Source organism: Cavia porcellus, unplaced genomic scaffold (assembly GCF_034190915.1).
Source record: "Cavia porcellus strain 051 isolate PalLab524CR breed Dunkin Hartley unplaced genomic scaffold, mCavPor4.1 scaffold_28, whole genome shotgun sequence".
NCBI lineage: Eukaryota > Metazoa > Chordata > Mammalia > Rodentia > Caviidae > Cavia > Cavia porcellus.
Genome location: NW_026947511.1, coordinates 13,622,222 through 13,642,576, shown reverse-complemented (window position 1 = coordinate 13,642,576; position 20,355 = coordinate 13,622,222). Strand labels below are relative to the sequence as shown.

The 20,355-nt window shown below is 40.9% G+C and overlaps 1 protein-coding gene across 1 annotated transcript; it reads left to right on the top strand.

The window, feature by feature from the left end:
* Positions 1 to 6,272: 6,272 nt before the first annotated feature.
* On the top strand, positions 6,273 to 11,455 carry Mbl2 (mannose binding lectin 2). Its single transcript, XM_003473564.3, has 5 exons — positions 6,273 to 6,390; positions 7,428 to 7,614; positions 8,021 to 8,137; positions 9,867 to 9,935; positions 10,689 to 11,455. Exons 2-5 carry the CDS (start codon positions 7,437 to 7,439, stop codon positions 11,060 to 11,062), a joined length of 738 nt encoding a protein of 245 aa, XP_003473612.1. The 5' UTR covers positions 6,273 to 6,390; positions 7,428 to 7,436; the 3' UTR covers positions 11,063 to 11,455.
* Positions 11,456 to 20,355: the final 8,900 nt, after the last annotated feature.

Here is a 20,355-nt window from a genome sequence, read left to right as displayed (position 1 = left end):
ACCAGGACCCCCGGGGTCACCTGTACTGCCCCACCCTTCTCTGAAGGGCTCATCGCTCTTTGCCTGTGACTGCAGAGCCACTGTGGCCCAGCAAACCGGTGACGTTCTTGGCTATCAACTGACTCAACTACACCTTTTCCAATGAGGTGTGAAGCCTAGTGACTTTTCCTATAGTTACTTTCCATCATAGTTCAGTAAATCTGCACGCTAAGCTCCCCCATTCGGTCACTATGTGATATCCGTCTCCTAAATGACTCCAGAGTGCTGAACCTCCGCCTAGTTACAGTCACAGATGTGTGCTTGGATGATCTCAAATGGAAACAGAGTGGACTCACACACAGAAATACCAGGCACAAGGGCGTGTGCCCAAATCACTGCGCTCACACACGCCTGCACACACAGAGGATGCTTTTTGTCTTGCTGTACAGCTTAGGATTTGAAGCAACTGAATTGCTGATGCAATTAGCACTCTACTTCCAGAACCAAGCTTGCTATTGACTAGAAAGGAGCAAGCAGCGTACCTGGAGAAACGCCTTAGGACCTCTGGTCACCGTGGATATATTTTCTTTCTCTGTTGATGAACTCCCTACATCTCTATCCTACCCTTAATGCTTTCAGTCACAAAATGTACAAAGAGGAAGATTAGGTGATCTGATTAGTTGAAGTCCCAGCATCAAGTGGCCTAAGTTTCAGTGAAACTTGAGGTGTTGGTACCTTGCAGGGGTCATCACTGTATCCGTGCAGTAAGCTGCCATCTTTGATTCTTCCATGCCTCTTCGCCTGTGTCAGTGAGTCGGTTAAGGAGCATAGAAACCAGGAGAATGATCTGTGCAACTTAATTTTGGATCAGAAAGCGTTGTCCTTTTGTGTTAATACCCTATAATTCCCACTTCTAAGAACCTCCACTTCTATCTTTCCCAGTTACTGCTGTCCCAGCTTTCCAATATTTTCTTCACCTAAACCCACCCAGCGGTCACGCTTTATATTATGTTTAATTTTACCAATGATTTTATTGTTCGTTTTGGTATTTTTACTTCATTGCTTTGACATCACTTCTTACTTGTGTCTGTGGCCAGTATCTTCACCTCTGTCCTTATGAAAACTGATTGACTTATTTTATATTACTGGTCAATACTTTCCAGTGATTTTGTGTGCTCCTGGTTCTTGTCTTTCTGTTGAACTGAATGCAACCTTCTAAGCCCTGTCCTAATCCAGGCAGTGAGCTTGTTCTTTTTTGGATGCATTTCCCTTCATCTGGTTACTTAGGCTGGATCCTGCTCCAGGCCCTTCCTGGTGACCCAAAACAAGGACAGAAAATGAGTCTGGGCATGGAGTTGCCCTGTCCTCAGAGGCCCAAGAATGAGGATGACCAAGTGGTGCTACCCATCAGGAAACTCTCAGTTTCTGGAGATCAGCCTCAGAGTGAGAATGGAGAGTGGAGGGGCCCGAGCAGAACTAGATGGAGCACTTAGAGCCTCCCTGCTGTGATGAAGGAGCGGGTCTTTGACGGCCTCTGTTCTGTTTCCCTTTATTCTACCTACCAGGCAGGCACAGATGCCCTTATGTAGACGGATATGACCCTTTTTACTGGCCAGCTTGTGACTATAGGGACCTATGAGCTCCCTGGTACACAAATGCTATGGGCATGTGTATTCATGTTTGTGGAAAAGGAAGCCCAAAATGTCTTCAGATTTTTATGGCGCTCCATGACCAAGGGAAAAACAGTATGAGGGCAAACACAGGAAGGCACAGAATGAAAAATGTGGAAGGCAACGCCTGAGAATGACAAAGGACGCTGCTGACAAAGAGAAAGCCAGCCGTTGTCAGCTGTCTCTTACAGTAGATAACGGTGTGTTCCCCTGACCGTACACTGTGCCACAGACCACCAGCATGAAATAAAATCGTTCTGTTATAACACACAAAATTACTCTCAAACCACGTCTACACATAGACAAATAGAAACACTCTGCAAACCCAAAAATGGTTCACGAAATGTCCCTCTTTTGCTTACCATAAACATCCATCATTCACAAAGCACAGGTCTGCTCTGTTCTGTTTTGTTCATTCACAAAAATTTAAGATGCACAACCATGGGCTTGCCTTGTTTCTTGACAGCAGCCTGCACAAGATAAACATTTCATTCTTAACTTCTGGCCAAATCACCTAACGTGAAACCAAATCCTATAAAAAGTCTCTCTTGCAAACTGCTACAAAGAAATCCTATGGAAAAAGAAAACTAAAACCTAAAAATAATCAATTTTGCTTGACTACAGGGATGTTCTTTATGGGCTTTGCTTAGGGTGATGACACTCCCATTCACAGCCTTTGTTCTGCTCACAACAACCTTAAGCAAAAGAGAATGAAGTTCAAAATTTTATTTCATAGACATAAAAACATACTCATCCAAGATATCTAAACTCACGATCACAAGTCAAAGCCAAGCTCCGCCTCCAAAATGGTGCCAGCTAAGAATTCTGCTTCCAAGTTAAGCAGACTGTGGTGCAACCATCCTGTAAAGAAGAAAAGCCCTACTTAAACACGCATCATGGTGACAGTGCCTGGTAGACCAGCTGAGGGTACAAAACTCCACAGCCAGGGCAATGGTGCCCTCTTTCACAGAAGAGAATGCTAGGCTCTGAAAACAGAAAAACTTGACCAATGACACTCAGCTAGGAAGTGTCAGAACTGAAATCCATTTAGGTTTCAGGAAGGGGGTAAGGAAACAGGCAGACTTGCTGGCAATCACAGGAGCTGTTGTATCTGCAGCTCTTAGCATGACGGGGATTTCTGGTGTGGATAGCAGAGTGGAGGCAGTCATGGGAACTCCCTAAAATCCAGAGCAAAGACACAGTGGCCTTGTCTGTGGGGTGATCAGGAACTGACATATGAAGAGAAGGGAGTTGGCAGAAGTTGCTGGAGACCACAGAGAGCAGGCTGGTCCTGCTGGCTGGACTGGGCCAGCAGTCTGTGGATAACTGTCAAACTGACTTCCCACCCAGACATCCACCCCCTCAGTTCAGGTCCAGGATATTTCAGGGTCTAAAGGGCAGCTTCCTGACCTCTGGTTTAAGTATGTAATAAAAGCAAACACTGTGATCAAAGCCAACACCTCCAGCATGACCTGATAGCACCTACCTCACCGTACTGTTTGCCATGGGAGCAGGAGCAAGAGCAGTGGACAGCTCTGGTTACTAAAACTAACTGAAAAGAACTAAGAAAGATGCCCACTGCCTTCCCTGGACCTAGATATGCTGGTCACCATCATTGTTCTAGCCATGTGGTGTTTGCCATCCTGGAAATTTTTCATACACAGGGGATTAGTTTGCAAGTGAGGAAACCAGACCTTTCACAAGCCAAGGAGTCCGATGGGGAAGGACCTGGAAGGGCATGATGCACACCTTCCTTTTTCTATTCAGAGAACTCCACTGCATCCTATCCCATACCCAGAGGCTCTGTGCGCAGTTCTCACAGTGGCTTCCCTCAACGCCCAAGCTAACATGACTTCTGCACAACAGCTACTATAGTTTGGATCTGGAACATTTTGGAAAAGTCTATGTGTTAAAGGTTTGGTCACTAGCCTTTAGAACTATTGGGAAGTGGCAGGACTTTAAAAGGTGGAGGCTGGTAGAATGCTTCAGTTCAGAGGAAGCCCTCTTTTCACAGGGGATTGTAAGACCCAGATCTCATTCTCTGTCATTTTTGTCCTGGTCAGGAGTTGGAGAGCTTCCGGTGGCACTGGCTCCTGCCATGCTGTGCTGCCTCATCACAGGCACAAAAGCCTCAGGCCAAGTGAATGTGGACTGGAATCTTCTGAACTGTGACCCAAAATAAATATTCTTTTTTACAAGTTGACCATCTTGAGGGTTTTTGTTGTTTCTTGTTTACTTTGTTTTGTTTACAGTAATGTAAAGCTGACTCACACAGAAAATTATCTGTACTAGTAATGTTGCTCAGAATCGAATTTGATTCTTGAAGGTGTCGTTCCATTCCTGCGACACGGTCCCAGTTGACCACTGTAACATAGTTCACGTTATTTACGCACAGAGCTCCATAATCTTACCTCCTAGTTGTTCTTCTTTTGCATTTTTCTACTTTAAATGAAGAGCGCTTAGATATTCAAACTAGAACCCTACATTCCCATCAAAACCTAGCCTCGTTCACTTCAAATCCAACCATTCCCCAAGACCAGTCATTCACACCTTGGTGGAGTTAGGGATTGCAAGGAAAACAATTATATACAAGACATATAATTTATAGTATTATTTTATAATAGTCACCCAGGGAGTCAAATAAAAATGAAACAGTTTCAGGAAATCTGTCTACACACCAAAACCCAAGGAATCCTGCTGAGGGTCTGGATCCCATGGCAATGCCCTGCGTGGGTCCAGCTGAAGACCTGGAGTCCATGACAGTGCCTTCCAGGAGTCCAGCTGGAGGCCTAGAGCCCACAGTAATGTCTCATTCAAGTCTGTTTCACAGATCTGCACTGGGAAACCTCAAAGGTCAGCAGTAGAAATCAGAAAGTCTGTGCCAATGGGATGAAGGATCTGTGCCAACAGGCTGAGGGTTCTGCACTGCAGCCAAGAAACAATGCTCAAAATAAGGCCGATGATTCCCCCAGAAAGTACCGTAGCCATCATGAGTGACAACAAGGTCCCAAGTTCCTCAGATGTTGAGGACAGCCAAATTCATACCAGGAAGCCAGTGTGACAAGCTTCTCTTGGAGACTGAACAGCACACCATCTGCCGCTCTGGAGCCAGGAAGTGGTAAAGAAAAGACCAGGGCTGGCCCAGAGTGAACCTCAGCCATTCTTAGCAACAAGTTTCACAGCTCCTCTGATGATAACAGCCAAGTTCGTATGAAGAAAGAAGCTCGACAAACTCCTCCAGGAGAACCAATAATACCACAGATAACCAACAACACCACTCTTCCTCTCACGTTCTCCTTTGTATCTTAGCAACAACCCTCAGGTGGGCCATCCACACTCAGCACCACACTGATTCAGTTCAGCTGGGGTTGCACGTTGGCCACCAGTTATCAACCCACCATACACTTCCTAGTTGTTTCTTGATGCATTTGCCATTTCCCTAACTCAGCCACTGTCACCTACCTCTGGGCTGGTCCATTTTCCCTTCCAATCCTTCTCCACATTTGTTCACATCAGTCCTCTCTGGCTACAAGATGAGGCAGTGTAATGTGAAATAAAATAAGGCAAACTAATCTGGGTAACATCGAGACAGGCCTCTCTGAGACAGGGATATTTAATAGAATAGCAGAGGCTCCCTGCAGGACACTGGAGGATGGGGCTATCCAAGGAGGGAAATATCAAGTGTAAAGTCTGAGGTAGGATCACCTTCAGCTATCAGTGGTAGCAAGAACTCTTCTGGGCCTTCATAGCTGAGTGTGTATGCATACATGCATGCCTGTGTGTACATCTGGTGTGCACAAGCAGGTACATGCATCCATGCATGACTATATGAAAATAAGGATCTTGACTTCCCACTTGAACCTACTTCAGACTATGGCGGCTCAGCAGTGAGAACTGGCAAAATAGACAGCGTTTGAAGGAAGCACCATGTTGCTTTATAGCACACAATTAAAAAAACTGTGCTGCATGACCCTGGAGACGCCTCTGAGAAGAGTTGAATATAGTGTTAAAAAGAGGTTTTTTATTAGTAGCTTGGGGTAGTATACGCCTGTAATCCCAGCATTCTGGAAAGCTGAGTCAGGAGGATTGCAAGTTTTAGTCTAGCCTTGGAAATTAGAATATGTCAAAATAGAAAAGGCACGTTGGTTTCTTTTCTCTTGTTGCTGGGACAAAATATCTGACACCCAGAATGAAGGAAGGGAAGCTTGAGGATGCTGCAGTATATAGTCAGCTGACTCCAAGGCAGGGGCAGCACTTTAAGGCAGCGGCCAGCAAAAGCAGCCGGAGCAAAGAGGGAGGAAGGAGCAAGCCTCTTTCCCCCCCTTATACAGTACACAGGGTACCCTGCTCCCAGGGTAGGTGCAGCACTCACAAAATCTCCATGCCCACCTCTTGCACAGAATGGGGATATTTACAAACCAAGGATCCTGGCTCCCTACTGAGTTTCTTAGTTAATCTTCTAAACTGCTCAAGTTGACACAATATATCAACCACAACAAAATGAAAAAGAAAGGGCTGGAGATGTAGCTCAGTGTGAAGGCCCTCGTTTAATCCTAATACCACAGGGAAAGAGATGCTTGTTAGTTGTTCATTAACCCAGGATTGAAGGCCAGGGCTGGATCCCTGTTGCACACAGCTGATTTCTGAGTTCTGCCTCCTTTGCTTTGTGGCATGGGCCACAGTTCCAGGCTGTAGGGTCACTTCCCTGTCATTAAGTCCCTGCTGTGCAGAAGCTCCATAAGTAAGTAATTTAAGTCATTTTTGGTGAACAGATCTCGGGTTTTGGATCAAGAGACAAGGGGTTTTGTTCTGGAAGCTTAAAGAAATCATGTTGAAAGTGTCTTTTCTCTGCGTATGCTGGTGTATCAGGGATCTCCTCAACTACTCATCTGCAAAAAGTGCTGTCTTTATTTTCAAACTGAGCCGTGGAGTATGAGACCCATGAAGCTAAGGCTTCCTGGGAAGAAATGGAAGATAGCTTTGAAGGCCAGGTGATACGTTAAGATTGAGAAATGAGGGAGGGATGATAGGAAGGTTGTCTAATTGCCAGTGATTTTTACTCACAGAATATAGGGAATACCAGCCAGTAAAGAAGGATCTACTACTCTCCTGGTCCAGTGTATTGAAAAGTTTCTGGAGAACGTGCTCTCTTTGGCCACCCTGCTGGCCATGGGGAAGAAAGCACCAAGAACCATACTCAGATTCATTCTGGGCTCAGCTAGTGACTAATACATTGCTTGATCTCAGGTCAAGACCTGACTCTGTCTCTCTAGATAGCCAGCTCAGTGCTTGTACTGAGTAGTGACAGTTAACCATCCATGGATAGAAACTGTATGCTCAGACATAAAAAGGGGATATGGGCTTACAGATGGGCCCAAACAGCAGGGGAAAGAGAAAGGGAGCTTTTGCAAACACCTGTGTCTCTTACACCCTTGGTCAACAGGCACAAGCAGACAGGAGTCATGTAGGACTTTTGTTCTTACTGTCACAGGAAGCGCATTTACAACCTCCCAGTAGCAACACTGGAGACCTGGGCAGTGCGGACAACCTGAACAATGTCACCGCTGCATTTATTGTGCATATTTTTGTTAAGATACTAATTGTACAATCACACAGGGAATATTTATTTTTCCAAGTAACTTGTCCGGAGTCTGTGAATGGTTCATCCATTTCAGTGTTGCCTGTGCCCAGGTTACGGGACAGAGGGCATGTTTGGCAACTTCGTGTTGACTAACTGAAGTGGAAATGATAATCTGTCTTGGCTTTTCTCACACCAAGGTGAGGACCATGTCCCTGTTTTCAGCATTTCTTCTCCTTCTCCTGAGCATTTCAAAGACTCATTCAGAAAGTGTCCCCAGCGAGAATGCTCAGACGTGCCCTGTGATTGCCTGTGGTTCTCCAGGACTGAACGGCTTCCCAGGCAAAGACGGACATGATGGTGCCAAGGGAGAAAAGGGAGAACCAGGTACCTGTTGGGCTTCTCTTTCTTTGTGACTCCTTGCTTCCCAGAAGAAACTGCCTGGAGGTATGGGGAGAATAGTATCTTATGTAGGAAACCTGTTTTTCTCCATGGTACACCGTATATCACAGCAGAGGTACAGCTCAGGTTCTCTGGCATCGCAGATTTCCACACAGCATTTTGCTGCATGCATTTGTCTTGCCTGTTTAGGAAAGTGACCCTCCCTCCGAGCATCCTCTTCTACAGGACACAGAAGAATTATTTCTTGTCTGGGTCACTGCATGTAGTGATTCCAATAGGTTGGCGCTAGGTCAGTGTTTTCTTTCTTTGGAAAAGGATTATGCATCAATCCCTCGGGAAGAAGAGAGAAAGAGCACAGATACCAAGTCTTGTATCCTTTGTCTTTCAATAGGTCAAGGACTCAGGGGCTTGCAAGGCCCTCCTGGGAAACTGGGGCCACCAGGACCCCCAGGGGTTCCTGGAACACGAGGACTAACGGGACAAAAAGGGGATCCTGGAGTATGTCCAGGTAAGTGAAATACCAGATGGACCTTAATGCAAGAAATTCAAGGTTAGGAAACCCGGAGGACCAGGTGGGTGGTACCCTCTTTTCCTCTCCAAATGCTCCTTGATGCTCTCTGGTTACTTATAGTCTCTGAGAATCCTATCAGTGCCTGAATGGGGATTTGCAGGTATTTCAGAACCATGATTTTATCAAGCAATTCCTGGAGCATTTGGACCCAGGTTCTCCTTCAGTGAAAACAGTCCAGTGTGAGGTTCTGGCGCTAGAGAGAGAAAGTAGGATATCTAGGTGTGTAGATAGAAAGTAGAATATCTGTAGAAAGTAGGATATCTAGGTAGTAGGATATCTACCATTTTCCCCAAACACATGGTACATTAGTTGTATTTTTATTTCTAAGAAACCAACTGGAAACTCATTGCATTAAAGACACAACCAGTTATTCAGATAAAATTCTGTGAATCAGATTCAGAAGTTCTGGATTCAGCTGGGCTCATTCTTGTGTCTGTGATAACTGATGGCCCATCATCCCACTCACATGTCCCTCTGCTTTTTGAGTATCAGCTGGCATGATGAGTGTCACTGAAACACGGGTCTCTTGTCATCCACCAGGCTACCAAAAGCTTGATAACAGAGGGAAGTTACAGGATTCCCCCAGCGTACAAAAACAGAAACTTCTAGGTTTCTTGAGTCTTAGAACACATTGGCATTTTTCCTATAATGCCCTGATCTCAGAAAGTCAGAAGTCCAGCCCAGGTTCACCGAGTGTAGAAATGAACTTTGTTTCTCAGTAAGAGAAGATGCATCAAGCGACAGCCATATCTGCCATCCTCTTCTAGCCTGCCTCATGTCCAATTCACTTGGGCAGTGGGAAGCTCGAAAAAATCATGGCTTCCTGAGCTGGGTTTTTAGCTCAGTGGCTCAAGCACTTGCCTATTAAGTGTGAGGTTGTGTGAGTTTGATCCACAATGCAAAATATGGCTTCTTGATTTATTTCAGAGAAAACAACAAAAACAAAACAGTAAAAGTTAAGGGAACTTCTTAAAGGCAATATCTCCTGTTCATTTTATTCAACATTTACCAGCTCAAAATTTCTCTGGAGATTTCTTTTTCACCTTGATAAAGCCATTTTGCACATAAAAAAGAATAGTGCAAAGCCTGGTTCATAGATGCTATCATGCTAGTAATAAGGGAGGTCATGCGTGGATGTGAGGTTTATATGTATACCAAGTGTCTTCATAGCTCTTTTTTTTTCCTGAAAATAAGACCTAGTTAGAAAATAATCAGCTCAAAAACTAGAGATCAAAAATGCCAGCCCCAATCAGCCGATCCGTGCCCTTGATGCCTACAAAGCGGTCCCTGAGCAAGAGCACAGTGATGGCGGGAAGCCAGGAGAGGCTGATCAGGGCCTATACTTTTACTCTTGACCTCAGCCAAAAGGCCAAAAAGCCATCTTGTTATTTTTGATCTCTAGTTCTTAAAGTCGATTATTTTCTGGCTAGGTCTTATTTTTGAGGAAACACGCTAGTTAACAGGTGAAGACTGATTTTTTGGGTGGGTAAAATATTTTTTTTCCCCTTCGTTTTTCTTCTTAAATTTTTTCATTTACCTGCAAGACTAAAATAGTAATGTAAAAGAAATTATTTTTTACTTGAAAATAAATACCCCTGTCCATATGTGTACAGTTTGGGGACTCCATCTTAAAAAAATGATTCTTTATTCTGTTTTAATTTTCTAGTGTGTGATACTAGCATGGCTGATAGAGAAAAGAATGCTCTGCGAAATGAATTGGAAAAGATCAAAAAGTGTAAGATTTGTCTCATTCTTTAAACAATTTCAAGTTCAGGAATGGTGGAGGGCATTGAATAGTGACTAAATATACGTGATTTGCTAGTATCTGGATAGGTAATTCTCATATTCTGATCTCATGAAATCCTCAGAATGAACTTTTATTAGAAATGGAAGCAGGGGGAAGTTAATTATTTGCACAAATTCAGAGCTAATATGTGACGGTACAATCAGTTTCTAGGTTAAAGTCAGTCTGACCCCAGAGACGGGGCTCCTGAATTCTCGGATTTTTGCTCACTGACAATGGGTTTATGTCCTTTTCTGATGCTGGTCTCTAAACCTGAAAATGGAACCAAACTTATTCCATCTGAGAGAAATATTCTGAGACCCCTTTGTTATTAACAGTGCAGTAGAATTTAGAATTCCAAATTTAGAATTAAATTAGAGTTCCACAAAACTCATCCAAAAGGATATAGGTTTTGCATCAGTCTAAACGTTCATTTAAAGATTGCCAGATTTAACGAAAAGACAATACATGAATTATAGTATTTGAATTCCAATTAAACAAATAAATAAATTTTTTGGAGGATATAAATATGCTTCCAAAATTTCATGGATGTTTGTTGGAATGAAAAAATTCACCCTTACCTAAAATTCAAGCTTCACTGAATATAGCATATTTTTCTAGAAACTCCATTGTGGAAGCATTTACCTAGGGACATAATTTAAGTTATGCTTAAAGATATCCAGTGTCTACTTTTTCCCATTTTAGGGTTATTCTTCTCTCTTGGCAAAAAAGTTGGAAAGAAATTTTTCTTGAGCAGTGGTCAACAAATGAGTTTTGACAAAGTGAAGGCCCTTTGTGCCCAATTTCAGGGCTCGGTGGCCTCTCCCAAGAATGCTGAGGAGAACAGGGCCATCAAAAATGTTGTTGGAGAACATGCCTTCTTGGGCATCACAGATGAAGAGAATGAAGGCCAGTTTGTGGATATGGAAGGAAAAAGACTGACCTACACAAACTGGAACACTGGGGAGCCTAACAACTCTGACTCTGGCGAGGACTGTGTGGTACTCCTGTCAGATGGCAAGTGGAATGATATCCCCTGCTCCTCGGTGTCTAAGGTAGTCTGCGAGTTTTCTGTCTGAGGAAACACGCCTGTCAGCTCCTTTTGTCCCGGAGGCCCATGCTCTGCTTTAAAAGATAAAAGATAGCAATGTTCCCAGAGCCACTACTGTGTTGCTCCTTTGAGGAGAAAGTGAGGGGACTGAATGCTGGACGTGGAGATGAGAAGTGAGAGAAGCCCGTGCAGGAGTCCAGGGAGGGTTCAGGCTGAATCGCTGCTGATGACTGTTAACAGCAAGGAATGAAAATGAAGCCGCAATAGTATGTGTTTCAATGTTTACCATAAACCAGACCCTACATTTTATATCTTGCAATGATTACTTAAAGTTAATTAAACTATAATTGTTTTATTTCAGTCATGTTTACTTGCTAAGATTCAAAATAAAATGTGCATGTTTTTCCTCTTACTATAAACACTTGTGCTCCCTGGAGCCTTCTTTTCTGTCTGGTAGAGGACTTTCAGGATGATGCGATCACGGCAGCCTAATTCCATAACTACTCGGTCAGTCTTGGGTACCCAAATGATCCATTGTATAGCTTTTTTTCTGAATTTCATTTCCTTTTAATGAGACATTAAGTTATGTAAAGAACATAAATCTCAGGTGAACATGAATTGCAATATGATAAATTCTCACACATGTATACACCCTCATAGCCACATTCTAGATTAATAATAGGACAGTTCTGTTGCCTTCAGTGTTCCATTTATAACTCCTTAAATCGATATTTCTAGAGTTAAATATTCTGACTTCCATTGTCATACATTAGTTCTCTTTATGTATTCCATGAAGGTTGAATCATCCAGTATGTACTGTTTTAGGTCTTGCTTTTTTCACTCAAATTGAATTCCATGAGATTCATTCATGTTGTTACATGTAGCAGTAGTTCATTTTATTGTTAACGGACATTTAAGGGGATTACAGATTTTGGCCATTAACAAAATATGCTCAAGAACATTTTTGCAGCATTTGTTTGGTAGACACAGTGCACTAATTTCCTGGGGCTGTCTACCCAGGAGGACAGTTGCTGGTAACAGGGAAAGCATTTATGTAGCTTTAGGAGGTAGTCTGAATTTTCCAAAATGATCATACAAATTTATAGTGCAAAGGCTATTTTGATTTTTGATAAAGTTCTTAGTTTTGAGGAAATCTCGCTTACTTGTATTTTATTTTAAGGATAGTACTTTTGTCATGTTGTTTAACAAATCATGGGCTATTCCAAAATCTTGAGGACATTCTCTTACTTTTTTCCTAAATCTTTAGTTGGAATACATACCCACTTATGACAAGACTATTTATTGGAAATATTATTCTCCCATTAAGTTAGAGGGGTGCTTTTACATGAATTAGGTGATTTTATATGTATGGGTCTCTTTCTGGGGTCTCCATTGTAATTTATTGTTACAGCCATTGAAGCGTTTGTGAAAAACTACAGTATCTTAATTACTGTGCATGTATCATAAGAAGTGACACCTGGCAGTGTAAGCCCCCCAGCTTTGCTTTTCTTTAAACTATAGGATTTTGAAATAAATTGTAGAACAAGTTTTTCCAGTTTCTGCAAGATCTGATGAGATTACTCTGAGGACAGCATTAACTGTATGGATCAATTTAGATAAAACTGACAACTCATTACTGAGTCTCCAATCAGTGAGCACAGTGTATTACTATTAAAATAGGGTTTGGATTTCATTTAGATTTTTCTGATTTTGAAATTTTTATTTAAAGAGAGCTCTTCTCCATCTCAGCTCAGTGATATTAATGTTTTTTAAATATGATATATTATTAATAATTTTAATTTTCTACTGTATACAATACAGTTTGTGAATATGATCTTAGACTGAGAAGTAGTAACTGACACCCAAAGCAAATTATCTGGGCTCACTGTTCTTAGTGGTTTTACTCCACAGTCAGCTGGCTGCAGAACAGAAATGGCCTGGTAGAAAGAACTGGCAGAGGAAGAAAGCTGCTGTGCATGTCACCATAATCAGGAAGCAGAGGGAGAAGGGAGGAATGCAAATGCATACACATCCCTCAGGCCAGGCCCAATGTTACCTGCTCTACTTCCCAACAGCACATTCAATTATGGCTTCTCAGTGATTAGTTAAATGCTCAAGATAGTGGCACCATGATCCAGTCATCTGAACACATGAGGTTCGATTTACTTACTTACTTACTTACTTATTTATTTATTGGTACCAGGAATTGAACTCAGGACTGTGCCTTGCCAGGCAGGCCCTGTACCGTGGAGCTATGCCCCTGGCCCACACATGGAGTTTTGAAGGGAAATTTCTTAGTTGAATCTGTAATAAGGGACAGGCTTGTCCTTCTGTCAAATCAGCAGCTGGGTAGAGCCACCCCACAGGCAAGGCCTTGACACAAGCTGCTGTCAAAGGCATCAGTCCATGAGATTTACAACAGCACTGTGAAGTGGGAGTGATGCTGGCTTGGGCTCCTCAACCTAGAAGGAGCTTAGAGACCACAGTGGCCCAAGATGTGGTGAGTACAGGGGAGGGTTACAAACCCATCCAGGTCTTTGTTCCTGAGTGTTGTTACACAACACTTTCTTGGGACTTCAATCAGCAGTGAGAAATTGATATATTGAGAACAATGGCCTCAACTCACTCTCAACTCAATCCAGACCATAGGCGGTATTCAAAGGCAAATCTATTAAAAAAATCACAAAATAAATTTCACCTTTCTCTTATAACACTTTCAGAAGTAATAACAAAGGAAAGTATATTTCTAGTTCAGATATTTCTGAGCCAGATTGCTCACAGATAATATCATGTTATTTAACAAATGCTAGGCTAACTCATGAAATAACTGCCTACTGCCAACATTTTCAAGGAAGTACATTGCAATGATAATATCATGTAGTAGCTTGATTTTCTAAATCTATCCTGAAATTTACAACATGGTCGTCATCCAAGTAACACCACCTGAAGACAGTGACATCTGATACCTACCTATCTGTTAGATATATTAGACTAAAAATATAAAAGATCTATGGCAATATATAAAAATATAATATATGTAAGTATATGATAATATTTATAATAAAATAAAAGATCCAATAACTGAAAGTGAAAATCACTGTGCTACTTCAGGATTTAGAATCCTAGGCCTCACGCATCCTGTGTAAGAGTGCTACCACTGAGCTACCACAACCACCCTTTGCCTGCGTTTGGGAAAGCATTTATGCTTGTACGCTGCTAATTTCTATTTGTGTTAAGTAGGACTGTGGTATTTTTTCCTGGCAGTTTTGCTTGCCAACATTTTGAGGATATTTGGTTTCTATTTTACTTGCTTGTGTTCACCATGCAATGCTTGACTGGATCTTGGAAATTTTAAACAATATAATCTAGGAGGGAGATGGCTCTCTGGACGGTCTCAACAACCCAATGAAGGCCTCTCCAGGCCCCAGCTCCTCAGAGAACGTCCATTTCTGGATTCCACTGATGATCATGATCCCCATTCCTGGATTTTAAAACAACAACAACAAAAGAAAACCAAGCTGAGGTTTCAAACAAATATTTTTTACCCGAGAGTCTGTGAGAGGAATAGGTAGTGTTTTGGGGTAAATCAGTGCCTGTCATAGTTTTGCTGCATTTTGAAGTTTTTTGAATCCATAGGTGCCTGAAGTATGTGTTACTAGGCAACTGTTGTTCATTTTATATGCATGCAAATCATGGCACAAATAAGGAGTCTTGAAATCATGACCCTTTCAGTCAGGACTAGTGACCCTCTCTTAGTGGCTTTTCAGCCTGATAATGCAAGCCTGTTTCAACAAATAAGAAACAAGATCTTGTCTATCAAAAATATGAACAAGGGAGTGTCTCAGTTTTAAACTTTGCCTACCCTATGCTCTCCTCCCCACCCTTTACAAGAGAGTTATGGGAAATGCCTGCTCAGTTTCGATTCCTATTGCACAGTGATCACCAAAGAATTTAGCAACAGCCAAGAGCTTTCAGTTTCCCATACACCGTTATCCCTCTCCCTTAGCCACCCTGCTCAGCAACCTTTTAGACTTTCCCTTTGCATTGCTTAAATCAGCCAATCAGGACAGACTATGAACTTTCAAACCATCCAATGAGGAGAAAGACAGCTGCTTTCATGTATTAGAGAATAAAAGGACACTGCAGCTGCATTTCTGCACACTTGTTACTTTATATTAAACTGTGTTGGCAACTTTCTGCAACTTTTGCCTTTGCCTTGTGATTTTTTGGTAGCTGAATGATTTATCATCTGCACTGACAAATTGAGTCTGAGCTTATATTACCAGCACACACACGTGTGTGTGTGTGTGTGTGTGTGTGTGTGTGTGTGTGTGTGTGATGGGGTTCTGCTCTATTTGGTAGATTAGATGTCTCAGGAGGTATATTTTTATTTTTAATCTTGAGTCAGGCTCCTGCAGAATACTCTGGATGACTATAAACAAGGCATCTTCCTCTTCACCCTTCTGAGTACTTGGGATTGCAGGCTTGTGACCGAATGCCAGCCCAGGCCACATGATCTTTTTCAATGTTGTTTCATTTTGGAGTATCCTTGTGATTCAATATGAAGTTTAGGATGGTTTACATCATTTCCCTACCTTTCTCTCTTTTTTTTCCCTCTCCATCCCTTCACTGTTGATCGATTCCTGGGGATTTAACCTAGGGCCTCATGCATGCTATGCAGGAGCTCTACCAGGGAGCACCACTGCCACATTACCCTGGGCATTTGTGAACACGATTATGCTTCACACACCGATGTTCTCTTTTTGTTATAGATGACTGTGATGCCCTTTCCTGGTAGTTTTCCTTACAGATATTTAAAGGTTATTTACATTCTATTTTTAACTTGTTGTCTGTATCTTACACAATTTGTGCTGGGTTCTTGGAGTATATACATGTATATATTTTTAAAAATTAATATATAAACATATATATTTTAATTTAAAAACAAAAAAGATATAAATGATACAGAATTTTTTAAAAAATAGGAATTTAACACTAGTTAATATATTTCATATTGTCTTAAAAGTAGTTGTTCAGATCACAAGATTTAGGCATAAAAAATGAAAAAGAGTCAAACAATGAAAACACAAACTGTTCTTTTTGATAAACTAATAGAGATTAGTAGTATAGTTATCTAATTAATATATATATCTATAAACACACACATATATGTACATATATATACATGTAATCTTTTTATTTTGAAGAGATTAAAACCAAATGAGTCAAAACAAAAGGATGGACATAGTACATGACTTAAAACTAAAATACAAGGTGATCAACAATTGTTACCATAATGTCTCTTGTTATCTTCAGTAGAATTGCCCATATCATCAGGCACAATAAAACTGAACATAATAGTACAGAACAAAGTCAATAAAAACAAAACATGGGAGACATTATAGGACATCAAAAGAAGGTAATAGTCAAACCAGAATAGGTATCATAGTAAATCTTATTGTCTTCAAAGCAGCTGCCTATACTCTCACACTTGCTATATCAAACCAAACAGATTTGAATAAAATCAGTCAAAACAAGACAGTAATCAAACAAAACAGATTCAGATAAAATCAGTCAAAACAAGACAGTGAAAGCAATACAGGGCTTCAAATTAAGTTAATAGGAAATTAAAAAATGGTTACTATATCTTGCTATCTTTAGAATAGCTGTCGATGTCACCAAATCTAATACACATAGGCAAATTGAAACAGAATATAACCAAACTAAAGAGAACAATGAAAACATTGTGGATTTCAAATCATGATACAAGATTAACAGTGTCCACTGCCTTCCCTTTTTAGACAATTCCTCCCCTTCCACTCTCACAGGGTACATTGCACATTTTGTATCCCACTAATTTCTTTAGATTAGGGAGGCAACTCGCTATTTACCTAAGTGATTCTGAAATTTTTACCCCTAAGCATGATCTCAAGTTGTATCCATTTACCTACAAGAGTCTCAAGGATTTCCTTCCTTATAGCTGAGTATTTCTCCACTGCATAAAAGTGTTGTCTTTCCAACCAATCTGCAGCTGATGGGCCAGCTACCCCCACTTTTTTCTGGTTCCTTGTCACATAGAGCATTATTTTCTCATCTTTGAATTCCAATCCATAAACCCTCTTTCAGGTTAATTATATTTCTTAGAGCACCTTGATGGACCCTATCTCCTGATTCACTCTGCCTGTGTTTCTTTTTATTAGTGTATCAAGGCCATCTATATTAGTGATTATGGCCAACCTTCTCTGCCTCATCTCTGCCATGCTATTTTTCTGCCACTGGTTGTCTATTTTTCCCCTTCTTTCCCATCTGTCCTGTTCAGTGAGCCCCCTCTGTTGCTGTTCCTGAAACCATGGTCTTTTTTCTCTCTCTCTAGAATGTCCATCGGTATTTTTTGTAGGGTTGATGGTTATGAATTCCCCCAGTTTCTCTTTGTCAGAGAAGCATCTTGTTTGTCTATTAATTTCGAGCTATAGTTTTTCAGGGTATGTCAATCTGGGTTGGAGGTTATTTTCTTTCAGGGCTTGTGATACTTCACTCCAAGTTCTTCTTAAGTTGATGGTTTGTGTTGAGAAGTCTGTTGTGATTTTATGGGTTTTCTTTTATAGGTGATCTGTTTCTTTTCTCTGACAGCTTTTAATATTCTGTTTTTGTGTTGAATTTCTGGGATCTTTATTATGGGTCTGGGTGTAGCTCTGTTTTGGTTATAGCTGGCTAGAGTTCTGTATGCCTCACTTATTTAATATCGTTACCTTTTCCTACACTTGAGAAGTTTTCTTTAACTATTTCTGTAAATAGCCTTTGTATTCATTTGTGTTTACTCCTGCCTCATCACTCACATTTTTATTCTTAAGTTGTAGATCCTCTTGTTATCTTCTAGCCTTTGTATTGTTACTTCCTGGTTCCTTATTATTTTTAAGAGATTTTTCCTTTCATGATCACATGTTGAAAACATGTCTTTAACATTTGATAGTCCAACTTTAGTTTCTGTCAAGGCATTTTGCCAGCTTTCATTGGAGTTTTTAATTTCCTGGTAGTCTCTTTGAATCTGTTTCATGTATTCAAGATTTTAAAAATATTTTTCATCAAAGGTTTCTCTCCTTTTTCTATGCTCCTCCATTCTTTCATCTGTATCTTGAGTAGTGCTTAGCATTTTTTTTATTATTATATGTTTCTTTACTTGTATTAGTATTTCTGTTTTAAGTTCTTTTATAGTCTCATGAAGTTTTTTTGTCTTTATGTTAGAGGCTGTTGCTTCAGAAATTCCAAGTGTGTGACTCCCACTCCCTTCTGTGCTTACCTCTCCTTGACCAGTACTGCTTGTGTTGGAGGCCAGAGACTACCTTTTGTTTCTTCCTCTTGTTATGTTCTTGGTTTCTTTCAGACAAGTGGGTAGTGAGGTCCTGGGATTTCCTGTATTGGTTATAATCACTCTGAAGCATGCTGGCTAGGAATTGCTGCTTTCCTCAATCTGCTGGTGACTACTGGAGTATAAGCAATGGCAGGGCAGGCTGGCCCCTTCCTTCTGAGCTGGTTAACCCCTGAGAGTCTTCACCATGTTAGTGTGTGCTGCACGGGTAGGCTTGGTTAGGGATAGCTTTAGGGAAACCTCGGCCTTGGCTATTGGATCATGAACAGGGGTGGGACTCAGTCTAAGCAATTCTTACCAGTCTTCTCTGAGCTAGGAGTGGCTGAATGAAGCTGGCTGCAGTTCTGGTTCTGGGCTTATTCTGCCCAACTCCAAAATGGCACCCTGCCAATCACCCAGTCCCATGGGAGGACTAAGCCCCCACACTCACCATGAGCCAGTGCAGTTCTCCAGTTTGCTGCTCCTCTCCACAACCCATCTTACCACCGAGGCCGTCAGCTTGCTAATGCCCAACTTCACTGTGACTGTGCATCTCCGGATTCCAGTGGTGCTTCGCACACAGTGGGATCAGTTCAGCAAGAGCATGTCTGGCTACTGCCTTCTGTTTGAGTTTTTCTTTTCTTTTCATTCTTTATATTTTTTTCACTTTAGTTTTCTCCTGGGTTGAGGGGTCCATTTCTTTCCTTGTGGTCTTCTCCAGAATGCTATATTCCAGCAACTGGGATGTTTCTCTCAGAGAGGCTTTTCACTTTGCTGCTGATTGTTCTGCCCTCTTCCCAGAATCCTATACATAGAATCTTTTCCCTTCTTTCTTTTCTCCTTTCCCCTATCCCAGTTGTTCTTTCCCTTTAAGTACATTTTTTCCCTTTAATTTTCACAATGTCTATTATGCATTTTGAATCTTACTTTTTCAGCTCTTCTTTTTTTTTTTTTTTTTTTTTTTTTTTTTGTACTGGGGAGACACTATGCTATTTACACATGCAAGTAGAAATGTTTTTAAAGAATAGTTACTCATTAGGGAACATAATTTCTCTAAATTGAGGGTTTGGGGATGAACAAGGGGTCTACCAATTGCATGTTAAGTGGGGGGCTGGTGTATACTATGTAAGTTTTGCACTTCTATGTGTGATACCCATGGGGCCTACACATGGGTACAGAGAGAATCAACAAACTTAGATTGATAAAACTGGGCTATTGTATACTTCCTTTACATTTTCTTCTCCCCATTACAGTAATCTACTCTTCTCCAGGACTCTTGCTCAGTGTTTTTTTTTTTTTTTTTTTTTCCTTTAAATTAGACTCTAATAACAATTTCTTTTAGTCAACCATTTCTTCTCTGCTTGAACACAAGTGTACTGGCTCCTTCCTAGCCCCTAAAACAGTTTTATTTACCAATCCATTTAATAATGACCACATTTATTCTCAGCAAAGGAAAAGAAAGCTAATTAACTTCATGTTGTTATGTATATGCCAAGCCTTGCATATAGTATTCTTTTAAATCTTATGGGAAACTAGCTTTATTTTACAATGAAGAAATTAAGGCCTGGCTAACCGGTCCAGAGCTGAACAATTAGTAAATCACAGTTGAGATTTCAGACTCAGATCTTTCTGGTTAAGAAAACTATGTCCTTTCTACCTTTCTAAAAATATTATATTCTATATTTTCTTTATTTAAGCAATGTTATTTCACTTCCTTCTTATTTAAGTAACATTAATTCTATTATGTCTAGGTGAATACTATGTAGCAGAATTCAGCACCAGGAATGTGCTGAGTACCCTGAGTATAACAAAAATTTTTAAATTGTTTTCAAATAACCCAGGTATGCCTTTTTTTTGGTCCTTTCATGTCTTTTTTTAATTGCCATCTGTAACTACTCTACCTTAGCAGGGCTAAGAAAGATTTTTAATAGTTTTCAAGAGGAACCTGTTGATTCTAGAAAATGATTATTTTCAAG

Excerpts from the sequence above, each read along its gene's own strand:
- Mbl2 (XM_003473564.3), top strand. The coding sequence starts at position 7,437 with ATGTCCCTGTTTTCAGCATTTCTTCTCCTTCTCCTGAGCATTTCAAAG. Across the intron at positions 7,615-8,020 it reads GGGAGAAAAGGGAGAACCAG|GTCAAGGACTCAGGGGCTTG; the intron begins GTACCTGTTGGG and ends GTCTTTCAATAG. Across the intron at positions 9,936-10,688 it reads ATTGGAAAAGATCAAAAAGT|GGTTATTCTTCTCTCTTGGC; the intron begins GTAAGATTTGTC and ends TTCCCATTTTAG.